The sequence below is a fragment of the Grammomys surdaster genome, unplaced genomic scaffold, assembly GCF_004785775.1.
Source record: "Grammomys surdaster isolate TR1022 unplaced genomic scaffold, NIH_TR_1.0 128, whole genome shotgun sequence".
NCBI classification, from domain to species: Eukaryota; Metazoa; Chordata; class Mammalia; order Rodentia; family Muridae; genus Grammomys; species Grammomys surdaster.
The window spans coordinates 3,559,192-3,577,104 of NW_021604586.1; the positions used below are offsets into that span (position 1 = coordinate 3,559,192).

Genomic DNA, 17,913 nt, shown 5'->3' on the forward strand with positions numbered 1-17,913 from the left:
GTGTATGTGTGTGGTGTATGTCCATCCCCACAGCCCCGCCTGGGCATCAGCACGGAGCGTGTGGACCACATAGGAGGCAGGGAGCCTAGGAGCAGCTGCTGCTGGACTCTGGAAGGTGGAGCCTTCGCCTCCTCTTCTTAGCTTCCCAAAGGTTGGAGGAGGAGTAGCAGCCTCGAGGCTTATCTCCTCTTGTCTCTTGCAGAGCCCCTGGTGACTCCCCGCCAGCCTCTGCTCAGCTCCCTCAGCATAGGTAGGCAGGCTCTCAGCTCAGCCCCTGGTGTCTGTGCTCGCTCTCGCGCTCTCTCTCTCTCTCTCTCTCTCTCTCTCTCTCTCTCTCTCTCTCGACAAGAGGGGGAGGTGGGGGAAGCATGGCTTGTGGGTCCTGCACTGTCCCCTGGTCATCATACAGAGACTGTCCTGACGCATGAGCAGCGCTGCGCGGCCGTGGTCAGTGCCGGCTTGGACCGACTCCTGAGTGAGAGTTCACCGTACCGGGCCTGTAAGGGGACAGTGGCCGCAGTCATCCTGGAGAGGGGTAGGACTTGCCCCGCCCCCACCCCAGCTCCCACAAACCATCTCAGGCTCCTGGCCTGAGTGTTCTCTGTCCCTTTCCTGCACAGAGGTCCAAGGCAGCATTGGTCACTCCAAGGAGACCTATGAGCTGGTGGCACTAGGCACAGGTAGCAGCAGCTGTGCTGGCTGGCTGGAGTTCTCAGGCCGACGGCTCCACGACTGCCACGGTCTGATCATTGCCCGCAGGGCCCTGCTGAGGTGAGGGGCAGGCAGGCGGGTTCTGCAGCAGGCTGCCTAGGACCACTGCCCCAGCCCCCTCTGCCTGTCATTTCCAGGTTCTTCTTCCGGCAGCTCCTGCTGGTCACACAGGGGGGTCCTAAGGGCAAGGAGCGGTCAGTGCTAACCCCTCAGCCTGAGCCCGGGCCCCCCTTTGCGCTCAAGCCTGGGGTCTTCCTGCACCTGTATGTGAGCAACACTCCCAAGGGGGCAGCCCATGACATCTAGTAGGTGGCCTGGGCTGGGAGCCCCCTGCTTTCGTTGTGGGGAGCCAGGGTGTAAAGTGTACCCTGATTCTGGGCTTTTGCCCACTGCCCCTCACCCCCACAGCCTCCCACTGGCCTCAGAAGACAGTGTCCTGCACAGCCCGGCCTTCCGCCTGCAGGCCCACGTCTGTGGGCAGCTGAAGCCAGTATCCTACGTGGCGCCTGCCCTCAGGGATACCCACGTGGGCTGCCTCTCAGCCAGTGACAAGCTGGCCCGTTGGACCGTCCTTGGGCTGGGTGGTGGGCTGCTGGCCCACTTCCTGCCACCGCTGTATGCCACCAGCCTTGTCCTAGGTGAGGGGACAGAGTGCTAGGGCAGAGAATGGGCTCTGGGTACTGTGGAAGACGTGGTGACTCGGGCTGTGTCCTGTGCTTTCTGCCCACAGCTGACCCCTGCCACGATCCCCCAACTCTGAACAGGGCCATTCACTCCCGGCCTAGACTAGATGGTGTCTTGGGATCGTGTCTTCCGTGTCCGTATGTCCGTACCACCTTGCACCTGTTTGCTGGGCCCCTGGTAGCCCCGTCTGACCCCGTGCCCAGCACCTGCCGTGGCCTGAGCCTCAACTGGAGCCTGGGGGATCCTGATGTCGAAGTCGTTGATGTGACCACGGGACGTGTGAAGACCGAGTGAGGAGGGCCCCGTAGGACCGTCCCTTAGCAGGGAGCTGTGGGTGGGGAGCCCCACGCCCCTGCTCATAAGACAGAGCAGAGCAGTGGCGGGCGGGCTGGCGGGCGCTGAGTGGGAGGAGACTGTGTGGTATGGGGGGGTCCAACTGTTTTCCAATGACCACTGTTGTGTTTCCCCAGCTCCAGTGTTGGGCCCCCCTCCCGTCTCTGTAAAGCTGCTTTTCTCGCAGCCTTCCGCCAGGTCGCCAGAGCTCTGGAGAAGCCCCAGCTCCTGTCTCTGCAGACCTATGAGGCTGCCAAGGTAGACTTCTCTCCAGCCCTTTCCTCCATTCACAACACTCTAAGTGAATACCTCACCCACCGTGCTCCCCTCCCCCGCGCCCTAGGCTGTCCCCTACAGGGAAGCTCGCAGGCAGCTCTCTCTCCTCCTGGACCAGCAGGGCCTGGGGGCCTGGCCCTCAAAGCCACTGGTGGGCAAATTCAGACACTGATCCAGACTTCGAGGGACAAGGGCCTGAGTGGAGTTGAAGCTGGACAGTGGGAGCACAGCGGGCGTGGGGTGTGTGTGGCGGGGGTGGGGGGATGAGGGGGGGTGAGGAGCATCCTGGGTGAGGGCAGGGGGAGAACTGGGGGCCGGGAGTCCTGTAACACCTAACCTCTGAGGAGTGGAAGGGCTTGTATGTGTAGTTTTAATAAAGAAATTATCTCTAGCAGTCTATGTGTTGGGGTGTATTGAGGTGGTAGGTCATTGAGGGGAGCCTTGTATGCCACCCCGAATGGTTACTCACCAAGCCCATGTGCTGTGGTAGGTCCAGGTAGGGCAGAGGGCAGCCTGGGAGTGTTTTATTGGCTGTGAGGCCTGAATCCCCTTCCTTCCCAGAACTTGGGCTTTGAGGACCTAGGAACTCATGGGTCCTGTCATCTGGTCAGGCTTGGCTTGTACTGGCCGTCGTGTTTTGTGGGTTACGGGCCCCTGTTGAGGGATGCAGGGTGGTGGCAGACACCAGGAATCCTTGCTCTGTTGCCTACTGTGGGGGAAGCCAGCATCTCCCAGTTGCTGGGTGGATTTGGCTTCCCCTCTTCCCTTCAGGGTGGCACACACTGCAAATATGCCGGTAGATGGTGTGTCTGCAAACCCGGGGCCTTGCCACCGCGGGCAGGAGCACAGCAGCCTTGAAGTTCAGGTAGCTGGTTTTGGTCCTATACCCCCATTCTACAGTTAAAGCTCTCTGTGTGCCACTCCCCGCCCCCTTTCCTAGAGCATAGCCAGAGTACTGTCATGGAAAGACCTGGTGACACCAGCTGGTGCCGATGTCCAGCGTTCTGTGGGAACATGGCCGGCTAAGGGATGCACGCATATGTCCTGGGTACCTGAAGCAGTTCTGGGGAGTGACATTTGAGTTGGGTTGGGTGAGGAAGACAAACCTTCCAGTGCTGGGCATAGCAGAATGGGGTAGCTGTGTTAGTAGGTATGACCTGGTACCCTCTTCTCGGGTGTGGACACAAGGGCTTTGGTTCCTGGGCCTTTGGCTGGAGGCAGGTCTTAGATCATTGGCACTCTGGTTCTGGCTTTGGGGTTAAACTTGGAGCAGTCCAGACATTCAGAGAGCCAATCGGGTGACTCCCCAGCCTCTATAACAGTGTTGTTCCATTCCGACAACCCTGGGACTGTGTATCCTGTTGGCCTCTTATCTAGTCTCTCTGTAGATCACTCACTGGTACAGATGTTTCCTATTAAAGCTGCCAATCAGGGCCAGGCTGGTCTCTCTCTCCAACCCCCTTCCCCAAAGTCAACACCTGAGCCTGTGTGCACAGTGGTAGACTTTTGCGGAGAGAGATGCCAATCCCTGTATCCACGTGTCACAATCTGCAGAGTCAAATGTCAGCAGATCAAAATACTCAGAGAAAAACCCATGTATACTTATTCCATTATGTGGAGTTCAAGGAGCCGTGGGGAGCGGGCTTAAAGCAAGAGTGGGGTTGAGGGCTGTCCAAACCCAGTACACATAGACCTGTACCCCCACATTTGCCCCACCAGAGGAGGTCATGTTGCCAGGCTAAGTCATGTCCAGTAAGCAACTGGAATTCCTCCTTATGCAAATGAGGCATCCCTGGCACCCTGGCCCTGGACAATGATGTACACTCACCCCAAAAACCTCTACCCACTCCCCAAAGGTTTAAATATCCCTTCTCCTCCACCCCCAATTAAATGAGCTGCCCAATGAAGCTGCCTCCCTGAGAAGTCTGTTTCTTGTCACACTCACCTGAGGTGTCCTCGCCCCAGGTGATCCGCCCCATTTTCCCTCTCTGGCCACACTGGTCTGATTGTCCGATCTCAGGCGATCCATCCTGATGCCTTTAAGGGAGGGAAGGGAGCAGAGTGGCTAGGGAGTGACCATTACTCCCTAACCAGCAAACTACACCTGTTTGTATGTTGTTCCTGCCTCATTATGTATTACAGATGTTGGCAAGAGTAGCTGAGGCACCTTTGGGAGGGGGGGAGCTCAGTGGTAGAGCCACCCTGGTTCCCGCCATACCAGGTGGTGTATAAGTTATATGAAGATACTGTGATAGGTTTTAATGTATGTTCTAATACATTTACTTGAGGTTGCCATACAGAAGCTTTGGGTTTTTTTTTTTTAATTTACTTTTTATTTATATGAGTACACTGCAGCTGTCTTCAGCTGCACACTAGAAGAGGGCACCCTAACCCTAACCCTAACCCTAACCCTAACCCTCACACTAACCCTAACCCTAACCCATCAGATCCCATTACAGATGGTTGTAAGCCACCATGTGGTTGCTGGGAATTGAACTCAGAACCTCTGGAAGAGCAGCCAGTGCTCTTAACCACATCTCTCCAGCCTACTTTGTTTTGATTGATTGGTTGATCCTTTTCCCCCAGCCCTCTATTCTCCCCTTCCCCACTTGCCAGTCCTATTTTCCCACCCCATCCCTGCCCCAGCCTCACTTCCTCCTCCCTTGCTTGTATTTCCTTGCCTTCTTACCTTTTTTAAACCCTTCCTTCCCCCTTCCCTAAGGAGACCTTTAATTCTTCTAAGATCCAAAAGTTCCACTGGTACTAAGAAAATCCATGTGGTGGGTTTCTCTAAAACCAGCTTCCATGTAGCCCAGCTGCACACCCCTGGAGGCTGATTCTCACCACAGAGGGAGCCGTACGCATGTCAGGGTTCACCCATGCTCAATGTACGGTGACGGGAAACAGCCCATCCAGATGCCGGTGAACTGAATATGTACGTATCCGGAAGAACAGTGAAGTGGCATTTTGCAGGAAAACGAGCAGAGTAGGATTATTTTAGATGAAGTGTCTCCACCCAGATCTAGAAGACAAACACATGCTTTGTGTATGTATGCATGTGTGTGCATATGTGTGCAGGTATATGCACGTGTGTGCATGTGTGCAGGTATATGCATGTGTATGCATGTGTGTGCAGGTATATGCACGTGTGTGCATGTGTGCAGGTATATGCATGTGTGTGCAGACAAGACAGACATTGACACTGGATGTCGTTCTCAATCACGTTCACCTTGTGTTTGAGACAGGGTCTTTCATGCAGTCTTGGGGTTCTGTGACAGGGCTGGACTGGCTGGCCATTGAGCCCCTAGAACCCTTCTAGGACTCTTCTGTCTGCACTTCCCAGGGTATGCATCACCACAAAACTTTAATTTAAAAAAAAAAGACTAAAAAAAGAAAAGTGGTGCGTGTGTGTGTGAGTGTGTGTGTGAGTGTGTGTATGGTGAGTGTGTGTACGGTGAGTGTGTGTGGTGTGTGTGTGTGGTGAGTGTGTGTATGGTGAGTGTGTGTGTATGGTGACTGTGTGTATGGTGACTGTGTGTATGGTGACTGTGTGTGTAGTGAGTGTGTGTACAGTGACTGTGTGTGTGGTGAGTGTGTGTGTGTGTGCCTACAAGTGGAGGTCAGGACAACTTTCAGGAAGTTGATTCTCCTACCCTGTGGGTCTGGAATTGAACTTGGGTCTTTAGGCTTGAAGGCAGTGCCTTTGCCTGCTGGACCGTCTCACTGGCCCTGGGCTTGGGCAGCACTCTGCAGGAGAGACGTGGTCATCCCTGCACAGTGAGGCCGCCTGCTGCCTGTCCTCTCCCATCTCAAGGACTGATGCTCTACCGTGACCTCAGATTTGACATCTCTGAGTCCTGTTTTGCTGACCTATAAAAAGAGGACCAGGTTGCTAGGATTTCCTCCTGGCTCAGCTGTTCACAGCATCCCCTGCCAATCAGGAAGGATTGTAGGCCAGCATGTTTGGAGAGACCACAGGTAGAGCCAGGGTCATCAGCCTAAGAAAAGGCCAGTGGGGGGTGGGGGCCCAGGAGAATAGGAAGGGCTGCAACAGAGAAGGCGTGGGTGAGCCTCCTGCTAAGAAAGGGCACAGGGAGCCTGGTACCTTTTTTCTTGCCATTTTTTGAGATCATTCCTCATGCTTATAATTGTCCAGATCTGAGAGCTCTGGAAACCTTGCATGTATTCAGTACCCCACTTACTACACACTGTTTACCCCAGGAGACAACTTAAGTTGATTGACTATTTCTACCTCAGTGGTGATGGCCAGCTAGGCCCAGAAATTCGCCAGCCTCTATGATTCGGTTTTATGTCCCCGAGCCTGCAGTACCCACCAATCACACAATCACTGAGTAAACAAGTTACTCAAAATGACATTAACTCTGCTGCGATCTGCCAAGTACTCCTTGTCCTGTCAGTGTGCCCATGGGCCTGCCCATCCTCCCCTCCCCAGTCAGCATTTTCCTCACACAGTACCTGCCTAGCTCCCTTCACTGGGCTCTGTTATCTCAGGATGATGGAGGCTGTTACTGTCTTCTTGGCCTGATCTCCCTGGTGAAATTTTGCTGATGGTAGTGTATTTAAATCAGGTGCCGATGTAACGGATCCTGGCTCCCTCCTGAAAGGCGTCTTGAGTGTCTTCTTCACCTTCCAGCCCCCCTTCCCTATATCCCCAGCCTGTGGGAACTTTCTGGACCGAAGCAGGCTCTGCACTATGCTGTCCCTGGGTTCCGTCTTTATTCCAGGGGCAGAGTGTGCACTTAGTATAAGCGTGGACTCAGACGGAGGCTCTGCTGTGCCTGTCCAGTTCTCAGTTTCCCCACGTGGCAAGTGAATGTGAATCCCAGCCATCCAGGTTGCAAGCTGATGGTGAGATTAAGTCCGGAGCAGATGAGGCAGCTCCCGGCTCCGGCTGTCTTCCTGTCCCGCCTGTCATCAGTCCCAGAGGGGAGACGGTTCCTGTCATCATCTCCTCCCCTTGAGTCTCCTGCGTAAACAAGCTGTGAGTGGAAGTGTGTGTGTGTGTGTGTGTGTATGTGTGTGTATGAGTGTATGTGTGTAAATGTGTGTGTATGAGTGTGTGTATGAGTGTGTGTATGAGTGTGTGTGAGTGTGGAAGTGTGTGTGTGAATGGAAATTGTGTGTATATGAGTGGAAGTGTGTGTGTGTGTGTGTAAGATTTCTTCACAGAAATGTGTCTGGCTGAGAACAGAACCCTGCTCCAAACAGGACTCCGTGGGGCTAGGCACACGGCTCCCTAGGCAAGGCTCTTGTACACAGGGGAGGCAGAAACAGGGAAATCCCTGCCTAGTCAGACCAGTAAGTGCCAGTTCAAGTACCAGACCCCAGATCACAATAAAACTAGGCAGGGAAAGACTTCCCAGATGCCCCTGCCCTATCCCTGTTTCCTTAGAGATGTACATGTCAGGCCCCACCCCCACCCCACCCCATCTCAAAGTACTGACTGGAGAGCCCCACATCACCAGCATGGATCAGTGTGTGTTCTCCCGCCCCTGAAGGACAGACACATCAGCTGCACATTTAACAATTATGAAGAAAGTACTAGAAGTACCCGTGCCAGGGCTGTGTGGAGATTTGAACTTTCATCCCTGGGCAGACAGACAGTTTGTGTTTTGTATTTTAGGACAGGGTCTCACTCTATTATCCCAGCTAACCTCAAACTGTGGTGATCCTCCTTCCTCTGCCTCCTGGTACCGGGATTGCAGCCATGAACCCCCACAGCTACTTCCTATGGTTCTGGGAATCTAACCCAAGGCTTTCTGCATGCTGGGTAAACTACCAACTGAGCAACACCCCTAGACCCTGCTACTTTCAGGAGCAGTGTTAGCTTTGCAGTCCATGGTGCAGAAATTAGACACTGGCTTTATGTTTGTGCTGAGAGGACTATCTGGACGTAGAGAATCTAGGGGTCAGTAAGAAGCCAAGAGGCCAGAGCTCGGAGAGCTAGGCTTAATTCCTAAGTCTGTCACCCAATGACCTTGGGATATCTACCTCAACTCCTTGTGCCTCAGTATCCTCACAAAGGGGGAGGAGGTTGTAGTGGGGTTCCATGATAGTTGTATGTGCACTGTGGTCCTTGCCCATGGATTCTCTCATCTTCCCAGGAACCTCACTGTCCCCATGGCCAGGTGAGTGACTGAGCCTATCTTCTGATCCTGGGTGAGCCTGAAACCCCATGGACCAATTCAATTGATGCCACAATAGCAGGCTTAAGGTGGGATGAATGTGTGAGATTTGGAGCTGGTGCAGCCATCTTGTGGCCAAGAGGAAAACCTAAGGGTGAAACCCAGAAACTGAGATACCCAGGAAGACGCAGCACAGACGAGCTTGTTTACTGAGGGTGTTTGCAGAACTCCTGGAGGAAGCTGCTCCTGAAGTCCACCCAGACTTTGAGTTCTTAGAGCTGACACCTCTCCTTTTGTTTCTTCCTTTAATGACATCTGCATGGGGCTTCTTCAAGTTGGAATCAGCTCACCCTAACTGAAATTTCTGATGTGGTCTCAGAAGTGATCGGTGCAGTTACCACCGCTGGCTGGGTCAGGAGAACGGCAGAAGAGAGAAATACCCCTTTGTCCAGCGAGCCCTTGGCTTTTCTGTGTCTTCACAGTCCACAGTTGTTCCGAAAATACCCCCTGCCCCCCCACACACATGAGGTCTCCAGCACCAGTCACCCAGTGACAAGCAGGCTGGATCACACCACCGCATGGGCTCGGCTTGCCCTGTGGTCACACCTCCCCCCAGTAGTTTTTCCTGGGACTTGGACGACTGTGAAGAGATCCTGGCTCTCTGCCTCTGTGCAAAGGCCGGAGTTGTTCCCATTCTTGCTCAGGGCTTCTTCCCACATTTTCTTTTTGGACATGGAGGAACAGGTGGGATTCTCCATTTTCCCCAGGCTGGCCTCAGAGTCTCATAGAATAGGCTGGAGTCAGACTTCCTATAGAGCCCGGTCTAGTCTTGAACTTACAACCGACCGACCGTCTTCCTGCTTCTGCCTCTAGAGTACTGGAACACCAGGCGTTTACCACCACACTTGACTCCTACCTAACTTCTGACTTATGTCTTTCAGATGGCTTGAGATGGTTGGCCTGGCTCCTACCATTTTCCTCTCAGAGAACCCTTCCATGTCCCCAAGGTCAACGCCCAGTGACTGGGCAGGCCATGATATACCGGAGGAGTCATTTACCTCTTTTTAATGTCCTTTAATGTTTAAATCAGAGGTATGCAGGGTCCTAAAAACTCAACCAGCAAGGGCAGATAGCACCTCGAGCCTCCCAGGGGTCTGCATCAGGCAGGTCACTGCAAATACAACGAAGGCAGTGAGACGGGCTATTTTTAGTTCAGGGCTCACAATGTCCCAAGTCATGTCACATGATGCCTGTGCCCCCTTGGCTGTGTCCTCCTTACAGCAAGTCCCAAAGTGGTGGCCCAAAGTTCTCTCTGTGTCCTCAGACGCAGGCTGCTTCAGAAAAGACTGGTGCCTTTTGTTTTATTTTTAACTGACATTGTATTCCGGGAGGTGCCTCATGGCTAGATGTCAGGGCTGTGTAAAGACAGGCATTGGGCAGAGACCAGGCCACCCAGGGCTGGGAGCACTGGAATCGTGAGTCCAGAGCCTGGGCTGAGCCGGGCTGGACCAGCCCTGGGGGTGTGCCTCTTCCTCACACCTTCTCCTGTGCCCTTCCCGTCCACCCCTGCCAAGCAAAGGTGGCTCCTGAGATAGGTAAGGTCTACTTTAGAATCTGCAAAGCTGGCCAGAGTTGAGAATGTCGCGTCTTGGGGACTCAATTTATTTATAAGAAGGGTATACTCAAGCTGATGAGATGGCTCAGAGGTTAAAGCACTGACTGCTTTTCATGAGCTCAAATCCCAGCAACCACATGGTGGCTCACAACCATCCTTAATAAGATCTAAATTAAAAAAAAAAAAATGAGCCGGGCAGTGGTGGCGCATGCCTTTAATTCCAGCACTTGGGAGGTAGAAGTAGGCAGATTTCTGAGTTCGAGGCCAGCCTGGTCTATAGAGTGAGTTCCAGGACAGCCAGGGCTACACAGAGAAACCCTGTCTTGAAAAACCAAAAAAAAAAAAAAAAAAAAAGGCCGGAGTGAGCGGGGACTGGAGCAAGAGGGAGAAGGGGAGGGGAAGGAGGGCATGCTCGAGCCATTCTGGAATGTTTCACCTGGCCTGATGCGGGCAGGAAACAAAAGCTAAGTTGCTGTTTTCTTTCTATCATTGGACCAGACCAGCGCTCCCTGGCCCCCCTCCTCCACCTTCTCTCGGTTTCTACTCTCCATAGTATACCCTGGGATTACTTCCCAAAGAAAGGGACTGCCCCTCATTGATAAAAACTTATCTTCCCTCCTCTCTTTTCCCTCCTCTGTCCTCCCTCCTCCCTCCTCTCCCCTTTCTTCTAAAGGGGAAAGATTCACCGGGGTCATGGCATCTGAAATGTTTTCCGGATGAACTGTTACAAACCCACAGGTTGCCAGGGACCACCTAGAAAGCGTTCACTGTCACAGGTCTCCATTAGGAGTGGGAGATGTGGACAGCATCCACAGTAGGGCATGCAGTGAATCATGGGAAGGGTGGGGTGTGGTCCCTGAGTGATGAGAATCTGGTGACAGGAAAAGACCTCTATGGGCAGGTGAGTCTGGAATGAGACACCAGGTTTGGTGGGTCGTGAACGGTCCACAGATTGAATGCTGTGTCCCTCTCCGTGTGGCTCTCACAGGTCACCTCTGAGTTAGAACTTGCTGCACTGAGTTCACAGAAGCCTAGTTGTCCATGTTGAAGGGACTGTGGTGGCTGCCTACAGGATTTCAGTGAGATATTGTGAGCAAGAGCAGATCCAGTGAGTCGATCCCCATGTCTCCTGCCCAGCACACGCCACGGTGTCTCTGCCACCCGGCTTAGGACAGTGTGGTAAACTGCTCCTTTCTTTTCCTCCCCAAGGGCCAGGTCCCATTTCCCATGAGTCCAGGGTGGCAGCAGAATGTCCTAGAAAGGGCTCGGCTGGGGTGTCAAGGTACTTGAATGTAATGAGATAAACCAGCTGTGTGGCTAGAGGTGGGTGCCTTTCCCTCTCTGAGCCTTGATCTCTCCATCTTCCAAGAGGAAATTGATTGATGTTAGAAGTCCTTACCCTGTTTGGGGGAGTCTTCCCTTGAGAAATAAATGAAATCATTGGAGTGTCCCTCCTCTGAAGTGCATGTCTGTCAGGCACACACTGATCATCTCTTGATAGGACCGCTGGTGGCCATGGTGCCATCCTAGAAACCCTGGAAGTAGCCCTGTGGTCTTTGCACATACCCAAGTCTGGACCTCTTTGAGTCTCTTTCCTTATATTGAAGAACTAACTCTTTTCCCACTCACTGCCGGACTCAACTCTGCCTGTCTAGAAAGACCTTCTAGCTGTCACCCTGGTACTCACCAGGCATCTCCACAGTCCTCTGTGTCACCAAAATGTACTAGGGCAAAAAAAAAAAAGGTTCCGCCAACACCACTCCCTTTGGGAGCACCGTCTATGACACAGCCAGGAAGCTGCTCAAAGCAGAGGGTCCCCATTGGCTACAGCCACCACAGCTGGGGATCACTAGGCTCCTGTCAACCAATGGGGATGCAACCACTGTCTAGCAACATACTTATTGCTCTGGCCCATCCAATCACATCAAAGGGAAACAAGGCCAGACGGGGACACCTTACACCCATCTCCCAAGATTTTACCCAGGAGAAAAACCTGCAAGTGTCACATTAAGTCATCACTTCCAATTTTTTAAGTCTTGTTTAGTGAGAGTTTAACATAAAGGAAAAACTGTTCAGTATTTTGCCTGATAAAAGCTGTAAAAACATTACCTTAGAAACTAGGAGGCCGAGGCAGGAGGATTACATGTTCAGAGATAGCTTGGACAACACTGGGATATATACACACACCCAGTCAAAACTCGAGATGCTGACACTGGGGACATTTGCTGTCTTTGATGGGTTGAGCTAACGCTGACTTTTGACTTTTCTTTTTGCCCTCGTACATTTTGGTGACACAGAGGACTGTGGAGATGCCTGGTGAGCACCAGGATGACAGCTAGAAGACATCACATTAAGCAAGTAGTGCAGATGAGGTCAGAAGAGAGGGACAGATGCTGAACTGACAAGGGGCCAGGTCCCCAGTGGCTTCTCCAGTGGTTCCAGGATAAGCTCAGCATCTCAGATCACACTCTGTGGACAGCCCTGGCTTGGAAGGGAGGCGGCGTCTAGACATTTCTGTATTCTTCTAGACATTGTGTGACTGTGTGGTCTTCATTGGCAATGGGACCTCTGCCTGTTTGGCTGGTCTTCCCCCAACAACAGCAGCCCCCAAGAGAATTCTGTGGAACCTCAGCCAGAGCCTCAAATCTGGCCCAAACCTGTGGTTTACAGGGAAGCGAATGGACCCACCCACAGTCATAGACAGAGTGAAACCCTCAGATGGTACCCATGCCGTCTGTCCATAAGAACATAAAGGAAAAACTGACAGTTTAGTGTTTTGCCTAATAACAATTGTAAAAATGTTAACTTGGGTACTAGGAGGCTGATGCAGGAGGATTACATGTTCAAAGATAGCCTGGACTACATGGTGGAACCCTGTCTAAAAACAAACAAACAAACAAACAAACAAACAAGCCTAGAGCAAAAGGTTAATGTCTTAGTCAGGGTTTCTATTCCTGCACAAACATCATGACCAAGAAGCAAGTTGGGGAGGAAAGAGTTTATTCAGCTTATGCTTCCACATGGCTGTTCATCACCTTAGGAAGTCAGGACTGGAACTCAAGCAGGTCAGGAAGCAGGAGCTGATGCAGAGGCCATGGAGGGGTGCTGCTTACTTGCTTGCTTCCCCTGGCTTGCTCAGCTTGCTTTCTTATAGAACCCAGGACTACTAGCCCAGGGATGGTACCACCCACAATGGGCTGGGCCCTCCTCCCTTGATCACTAATTGAGAAAATGCCTTACAGCTGGATCTCATGGAGGCATTTCCTCAAGGGAGGCTCCTTTCTCTGTGATAACTCCAGCTTGTGTCAAGTTGACACACAAAACCAGCCAATACAGTTAATATAGCTATTTTTAATGTTCTCAGAATACATCCAGGTACCCCCAGGACTCTGCTAGCCAATTCCTGGAGCAAAGCAGCATGCTGTGGGCCTCATCGGGGCCTCAGCGTTCCTGTGACATAAAGGGTCTGCTTGAGACATATCAGCTCGGGAAAGACGAAAGGTGCTCTCTGCACCTTGAGGTCTAGAGGGACAGGAGTATGTGTGTGCATCTGTTTGGGGCGTCAGAGTATGTGAGAATTCCCACATGGGCAAGATGCACTCTGGGTAAATGCTGGGGTTTCCTTGGGCAGAGTCCTTGTCCATGTAGCTACAGGAAAGTGGGAGCACGGCACACAGCAGGGATCAGCTTAGTTCTAGTGGAAAGACCAACACCCAGGCATGTGCTAGCAGGGCTGCAGTACTGATTGTACCCGTACATGAGCCACGTCAGATTCACAGGGTCCCGTCCATCTCGCCATCACCCCTTCTTCTTTCTCCAGTGGCCTCACAGCCAATATCGAATGACAGCAGGACTGTGTAACTCCTCTGGCTCAGCACAGAGGTCTCACCCAGCTGTGCTGAGCCAGACTGGTAGTGTTGTAGAGGGGTTGAACCCGCAGGTCGTTCCTGGATGGCTAGCACTCCTACTTCTGCTTGGTCTCATGACCCCTTGGACTGTCAACCTTGCCCTCACCCCTAGTACAGCCACCATGCTTTGAGGTCTGCCAGCTCCCGATCCTAGCCTGCCCCTACTGCTCTGCCTCTGACTCCCGCAAGTGTCCCTCCAGCACTAGCCCTCATTGCCTTGGGAAACATTGGGGCACCGGCTGCTCAGAGGTCACTTCATTTCAGGTTCGTCTCTGTAAGTCATAGTGATCTGTTTCCTCCGTGGATCCCAGGGCTGAGTCTGTGGACAGATGAGCCCATATGTGGACACAGAGACAGCAGGGATGCCTGTCCTCCATCAGTGCGGGTCACAAGTGAGTGGGGAGCTAGAACTAGGAAGGCCTAAGACTGTCCTGCTGAGCCATCAGCCATGTTTAGCTGACTGAGAGACATGTCCTCCTGAAGGGACGTTATACAGTTCTCAGAGTCCCCTTGTCAGGGGACTCTAAGAGCTGGATAACTAGGAATGTCCACCAAGAGTCCAGCTGGCCAACTGGGACTGGGTCCTTGAAGGTGGCCTTCCTGTCCAGGTAGGTCCCCACGTGTGTTGAAGGTGACAGCGGGCTTGCAGCCATGAGAACCTGACAGGATTTGCTGAAGTGTCCAGGGCTGCCTTCTTGGCTAAGAGCTTCTAGAACAGTAGGTGCTTCCATGGCATTTTGAAATACGGTTGGCGGTGGAAGGCAGTAAAAGAACATAAGAGTTGGCAAGCTGCGTGGAGCTTTGAGCAGGTCTCGGTGCCTGAACTCTGATCCTCAGGAGTAGTGTGGCCCAGGACAGGGGGTCTGAGGGAGAAAAGGGAAATCTGCAGACTCCGTATTTGGCTATTAGTGGAAGTCAGTTCTGTGAGCATCCAGAACCCAGGGTAGAATAGTACAGAGTTTGCAAGGAAGGGAAAAGAACACAGGAACTCTGATCCAGTGTGGCAAAATGGGCAGTGACTGACAGGGAGCTGGGGAAGGACAAGGGATGGGCCCAGGATCACACCAATGACGTCATGGCCTGGCACCTTTCCTGCTTTGGGAGTAAGTCAGTATTCTAAGCCCCCAGGTGGTCCATCGGGAGCCGAGAGATACAGGAGCCCGTCTCAGCCATGGGATGGGTTGAAGCTATGGCACATTCTTAAGGTGGTGGGGTTTACATGTAGCGGCCTGGGGAGGTCAGGCCCTCCGGAACCAGATCATCTACGTCAGTCAGGAGCTCCCGTTCGCTGGCGGAATTGTTGTTCTGAAGCCGCCGGAGACGAGCCTGGACCTGCTCCTGCTCCCGCTTCAGTTCCAGGTAAGAGTGAGAGAAGGTGTGGAAGATGGATGTAGCCGGGAAAGCCATGATGAGGATCCCGCTAAGGATGCTGCTCAGAGCCACCATCTGTCCTGGCACGCTGCGAGGGACCATGTCCCCATAGCCCACCGTGGTCATGGAGATGATGGCCCACCAATAGGACGCGGGGATACTAGTGAACTCCAGGACCCTTCCGGACTCATTCTCAGCCACATAGACCAAAGGAGAGAAGAGGGTAACCGCCACACCCAGGAAGAGCAACAGGAGGCCAAACTCGCGGGCACAGCGGCGCACAGTGAGGCCCAAGGTCTGCAGCCCCAGCGAGTGGCGAGCCAGGCGCATCACGTAGAGGATGCGTAGTGCCCGCAGAACGCGCAGCACCAGCCCCACTTTCTCCAGATAGGAACTGCCGCTCGGCCTCTCGCCCGCCTCCGGGGACTCGTCAGACACTGCAAGCGACACGTAGTATGGGGAGATGGCTAGAATATCGATGACATTCAGGGGCCCGCGGAAGAACTGACATTTGTTCGGGGCCTGGACGAAGCGCAGACAAAACTCCAAGGAGAACCAGGCCACACAGATGGTCTCCACCACGAAGATGTAGTAGCATTTTCTAGCGCATTCTCCCTGGGGGTGAGAGCCACAGATGCCATGGGTTAGTCAGCTTTTCTCAAACCCTGGCACAAAGGGGCAACGGCTTAGGGAAGGAAGAATTTATCTGGACTCACAATTTAAGAGGGCCAGCCAGCCACGGTGGAGAAGATGCGGTGAAGTAGCCACACGGTAGCTGTGTTGGGGTGTGAGGAGATGGGTTGCCTCTGAAAGCCTTCCTGGGTGTTCTGTGTGTATATGTGTGAAGGCCAGAAAATAGTCAGGGTTATCATTGTCCAGGCTCCTCCATTTTGTTTTGGGGGAGGTTCTGGGGAGAGGTTCTTTTTTTTTGTTTGTTTGTTTTGGTTTTTTTTTGTTTGTTTGTTTTTTGTGTTTTTTGTTTTTCGAGACAGGGTTTCTCTGTGTAGCCCTGGCTGTCCTGGAACTCACTCTGTAGACAAGGCTAGCCTCGAACTCAGAAATCCGCCTGCCTCTGCCTCCCTCCCAAGTGCTGGGATTAAAGGCGTGCGCCACCACTGCCTGGCTACTCTTTTTTGTTTTTCTTTTGACACAGGGTCTTTCACTGGTCTGGAGATTGCCAAGTGTGTGAGACCAGCTGGCCAGCAAGCCCTAAGGATCTGCCTGTGTCTGCCTCCTCAGTACTAGGCACAACACCAGGCCTTTTAATGTGGATCCCAGTATTCTGACTTAAGTCTTTGTGCTTGCAGATACCTAACCAGCTGGGTGAGCCATCTTCTCAGGCCCCAAGGCAGTGCTTTCCAACCTTCCTAATGTTGCAACCCTTCAGTACAGTTCCTCACGGTGGTGGTGATCCCCAACCACAAAATTATTTCATTGCTATTTCATAACTGTAATGTTGCTACTTTACTAAATCATAATACACACAGATAAATATTCTGATTTGCAGGATATCTGATAGGTAGCCCCTTGTGAAAGGGTCTTCGACCCTACCACAGAAGTCTGGACCTACAGGTTGAGAACCACTGCCCTAGAGGCATACTTTGGTTTTGCTATGTGCAGTGGGCTAAGCTGTCCACCATGTGGTTATTACGTTGTAGCTAGGCAGATCAACCCAATAGAAACCAGGATTTCCTGCCTCTGTTGCCGCTAGATATGGCCCAGTGCTTCTCACCTATGGAAGGTGCTTTGCTGCGGGCAAGGACATCGGATCGGGCTGCAAGCTCCTTACACTGACCCCTTTTCTGGCACTCGGACAGTAGCCGACAGAGGACCGACACCCCAGTGGAATACGGAAACACACAAGTCGAGAAGGCCTAGGTTCAGAGTGGGTGGGAGGTGCCTCTTACTTAGCCCTGTCACTCAGAGACTGGCACTCAAGAGAGAAAACAACTTCCATTTTGTTCCTGTCCTGGGCTTCCTTATTACGTCACTCAACCCTCATCTCACTGACGGAAGCATCGCTCAGGCAGACACACAGCTCTGCTGTTGTCTCTTAAGCCACACAGCCATGTCCTGGGCAGAGGGCATGACCATGGATGCTAAACTCCAGGAAATGGGTCACACCCATATGTGCACTGCCTGTCCCACCCCACTCCAGGTCTTCGTCACTGTTTATTGCCTTGTCCTGTCTTTGTCCACAGCCACAATTCCTTCCTTCAACAAAATGGACTAAGGCCCACTTGACCTAGTCCTGGAGGCAGGGAGCTGCTGGACAGAGAGGGTCCTGAGGCTATAGTCTAGCCTTTAAAAGGTGTGATCACAACCCTTTGTCTAGCCACTGTCTCCTACCCACAGGGTCACTAATGCATCACCCATTCCTGGCCCAGCCTCCTGACATATCTCAGCATCTCCCTGCCCCTCAGTGAGGTCCTTAACCAAAACCATCAACCTCTCTGAGCCTGGAGAAACAGAACCCCGCCCCTCCCCCACTACCACCAGATGCATAGTCTGCATTTAAATGAGATCCTGCTGGATGAATTTCCTTAGCCTTAGCTGGCGGACCACCGGGCAGGTGCAGGCCTCATGCTCCGGGCTGCCCCTAGAGACTAATTTAGTTGACACAGTAGTACCTTGAGGAATAGTAGAATTTTCCAGAAGTCCCATAGATGAATGTAATGTTGAGAACGCAGTTTTAAATATTTACATATATGGGTGTATATACACACATACACACACACACACTCATATACACACACTCATACACACATTCACACACTTGTGCACACACACATACATGCACGCACATGAACTCACACATGCACATACACATATGCACACACTCTCACACATACATGCACACATATGTGGG

General features: G+C 52.6%; 2 protein-coding genes across 3 annotated transcripts in view; one reads left to right on the forward strand and one right to left on the reverse strand.

Moving 5' to 3' along the window:
* Nucleotides 1–2,395, forward strand: part of Adad2 (adenosine deaminase domain containing 2) — a 4,223-nt gene extending 1,828 nt beyond the window's left edge. The window contains exons 3-10 of the mRNA XM_028753849.1: nt 203–250; nt 410–535; nt 621–771; nt 849–1,016; nt 1,120–1,349; nt 1,442–1,685; nt 1,866–1,986; nt 2,072–2,395. Coding sequence (XP_028609682.1) covers nt 203–250; nt 410–535; nt 621–771; nt 849–1,016; nt 1,120–1,349; nt 1,442–1,685; nt 1,866–1,986; nt 2,072–2,176 — 1,193 coding nt within the window. The 3' untranslated portion in view covers nt 2,177–2,395. The remainder of the gene's footprint in view (nt 1–202; nt 251–409; nt 536–620; nt 772–848; nt 1,017–1,119; nt 1,350–1,441; nt 1,686–1,865; nt 1,987–2,071) is intronic.
* A 10,705-nt stretch (nt 2,396–13,100) lies between these two features.
* The window catches only part of Kcng4 (potassium voltage-gated channel modifier subfamily G member 4), a 12,151-nt gene continuing 7,338 nt past the window's right edge, over nt 13,101–17,913 (reverse strand). The window contains exon 3 of one of the 2 annotated variants that reach the window (XM_028753212.1): nt 13,101–15,659. In XM_028753212.1, the coding sequence (XP_028609045.1) occupies nt 14,889–15,659 (771 nt within the window). In that variant the 3' untranslated portion in view covers nt 13,101–14,888. The remainder of the gene's footprint in view (nt 15,660–17,913) is intronic. The other variant, XM_028753221.1, reaches the window with a different exon arrangement.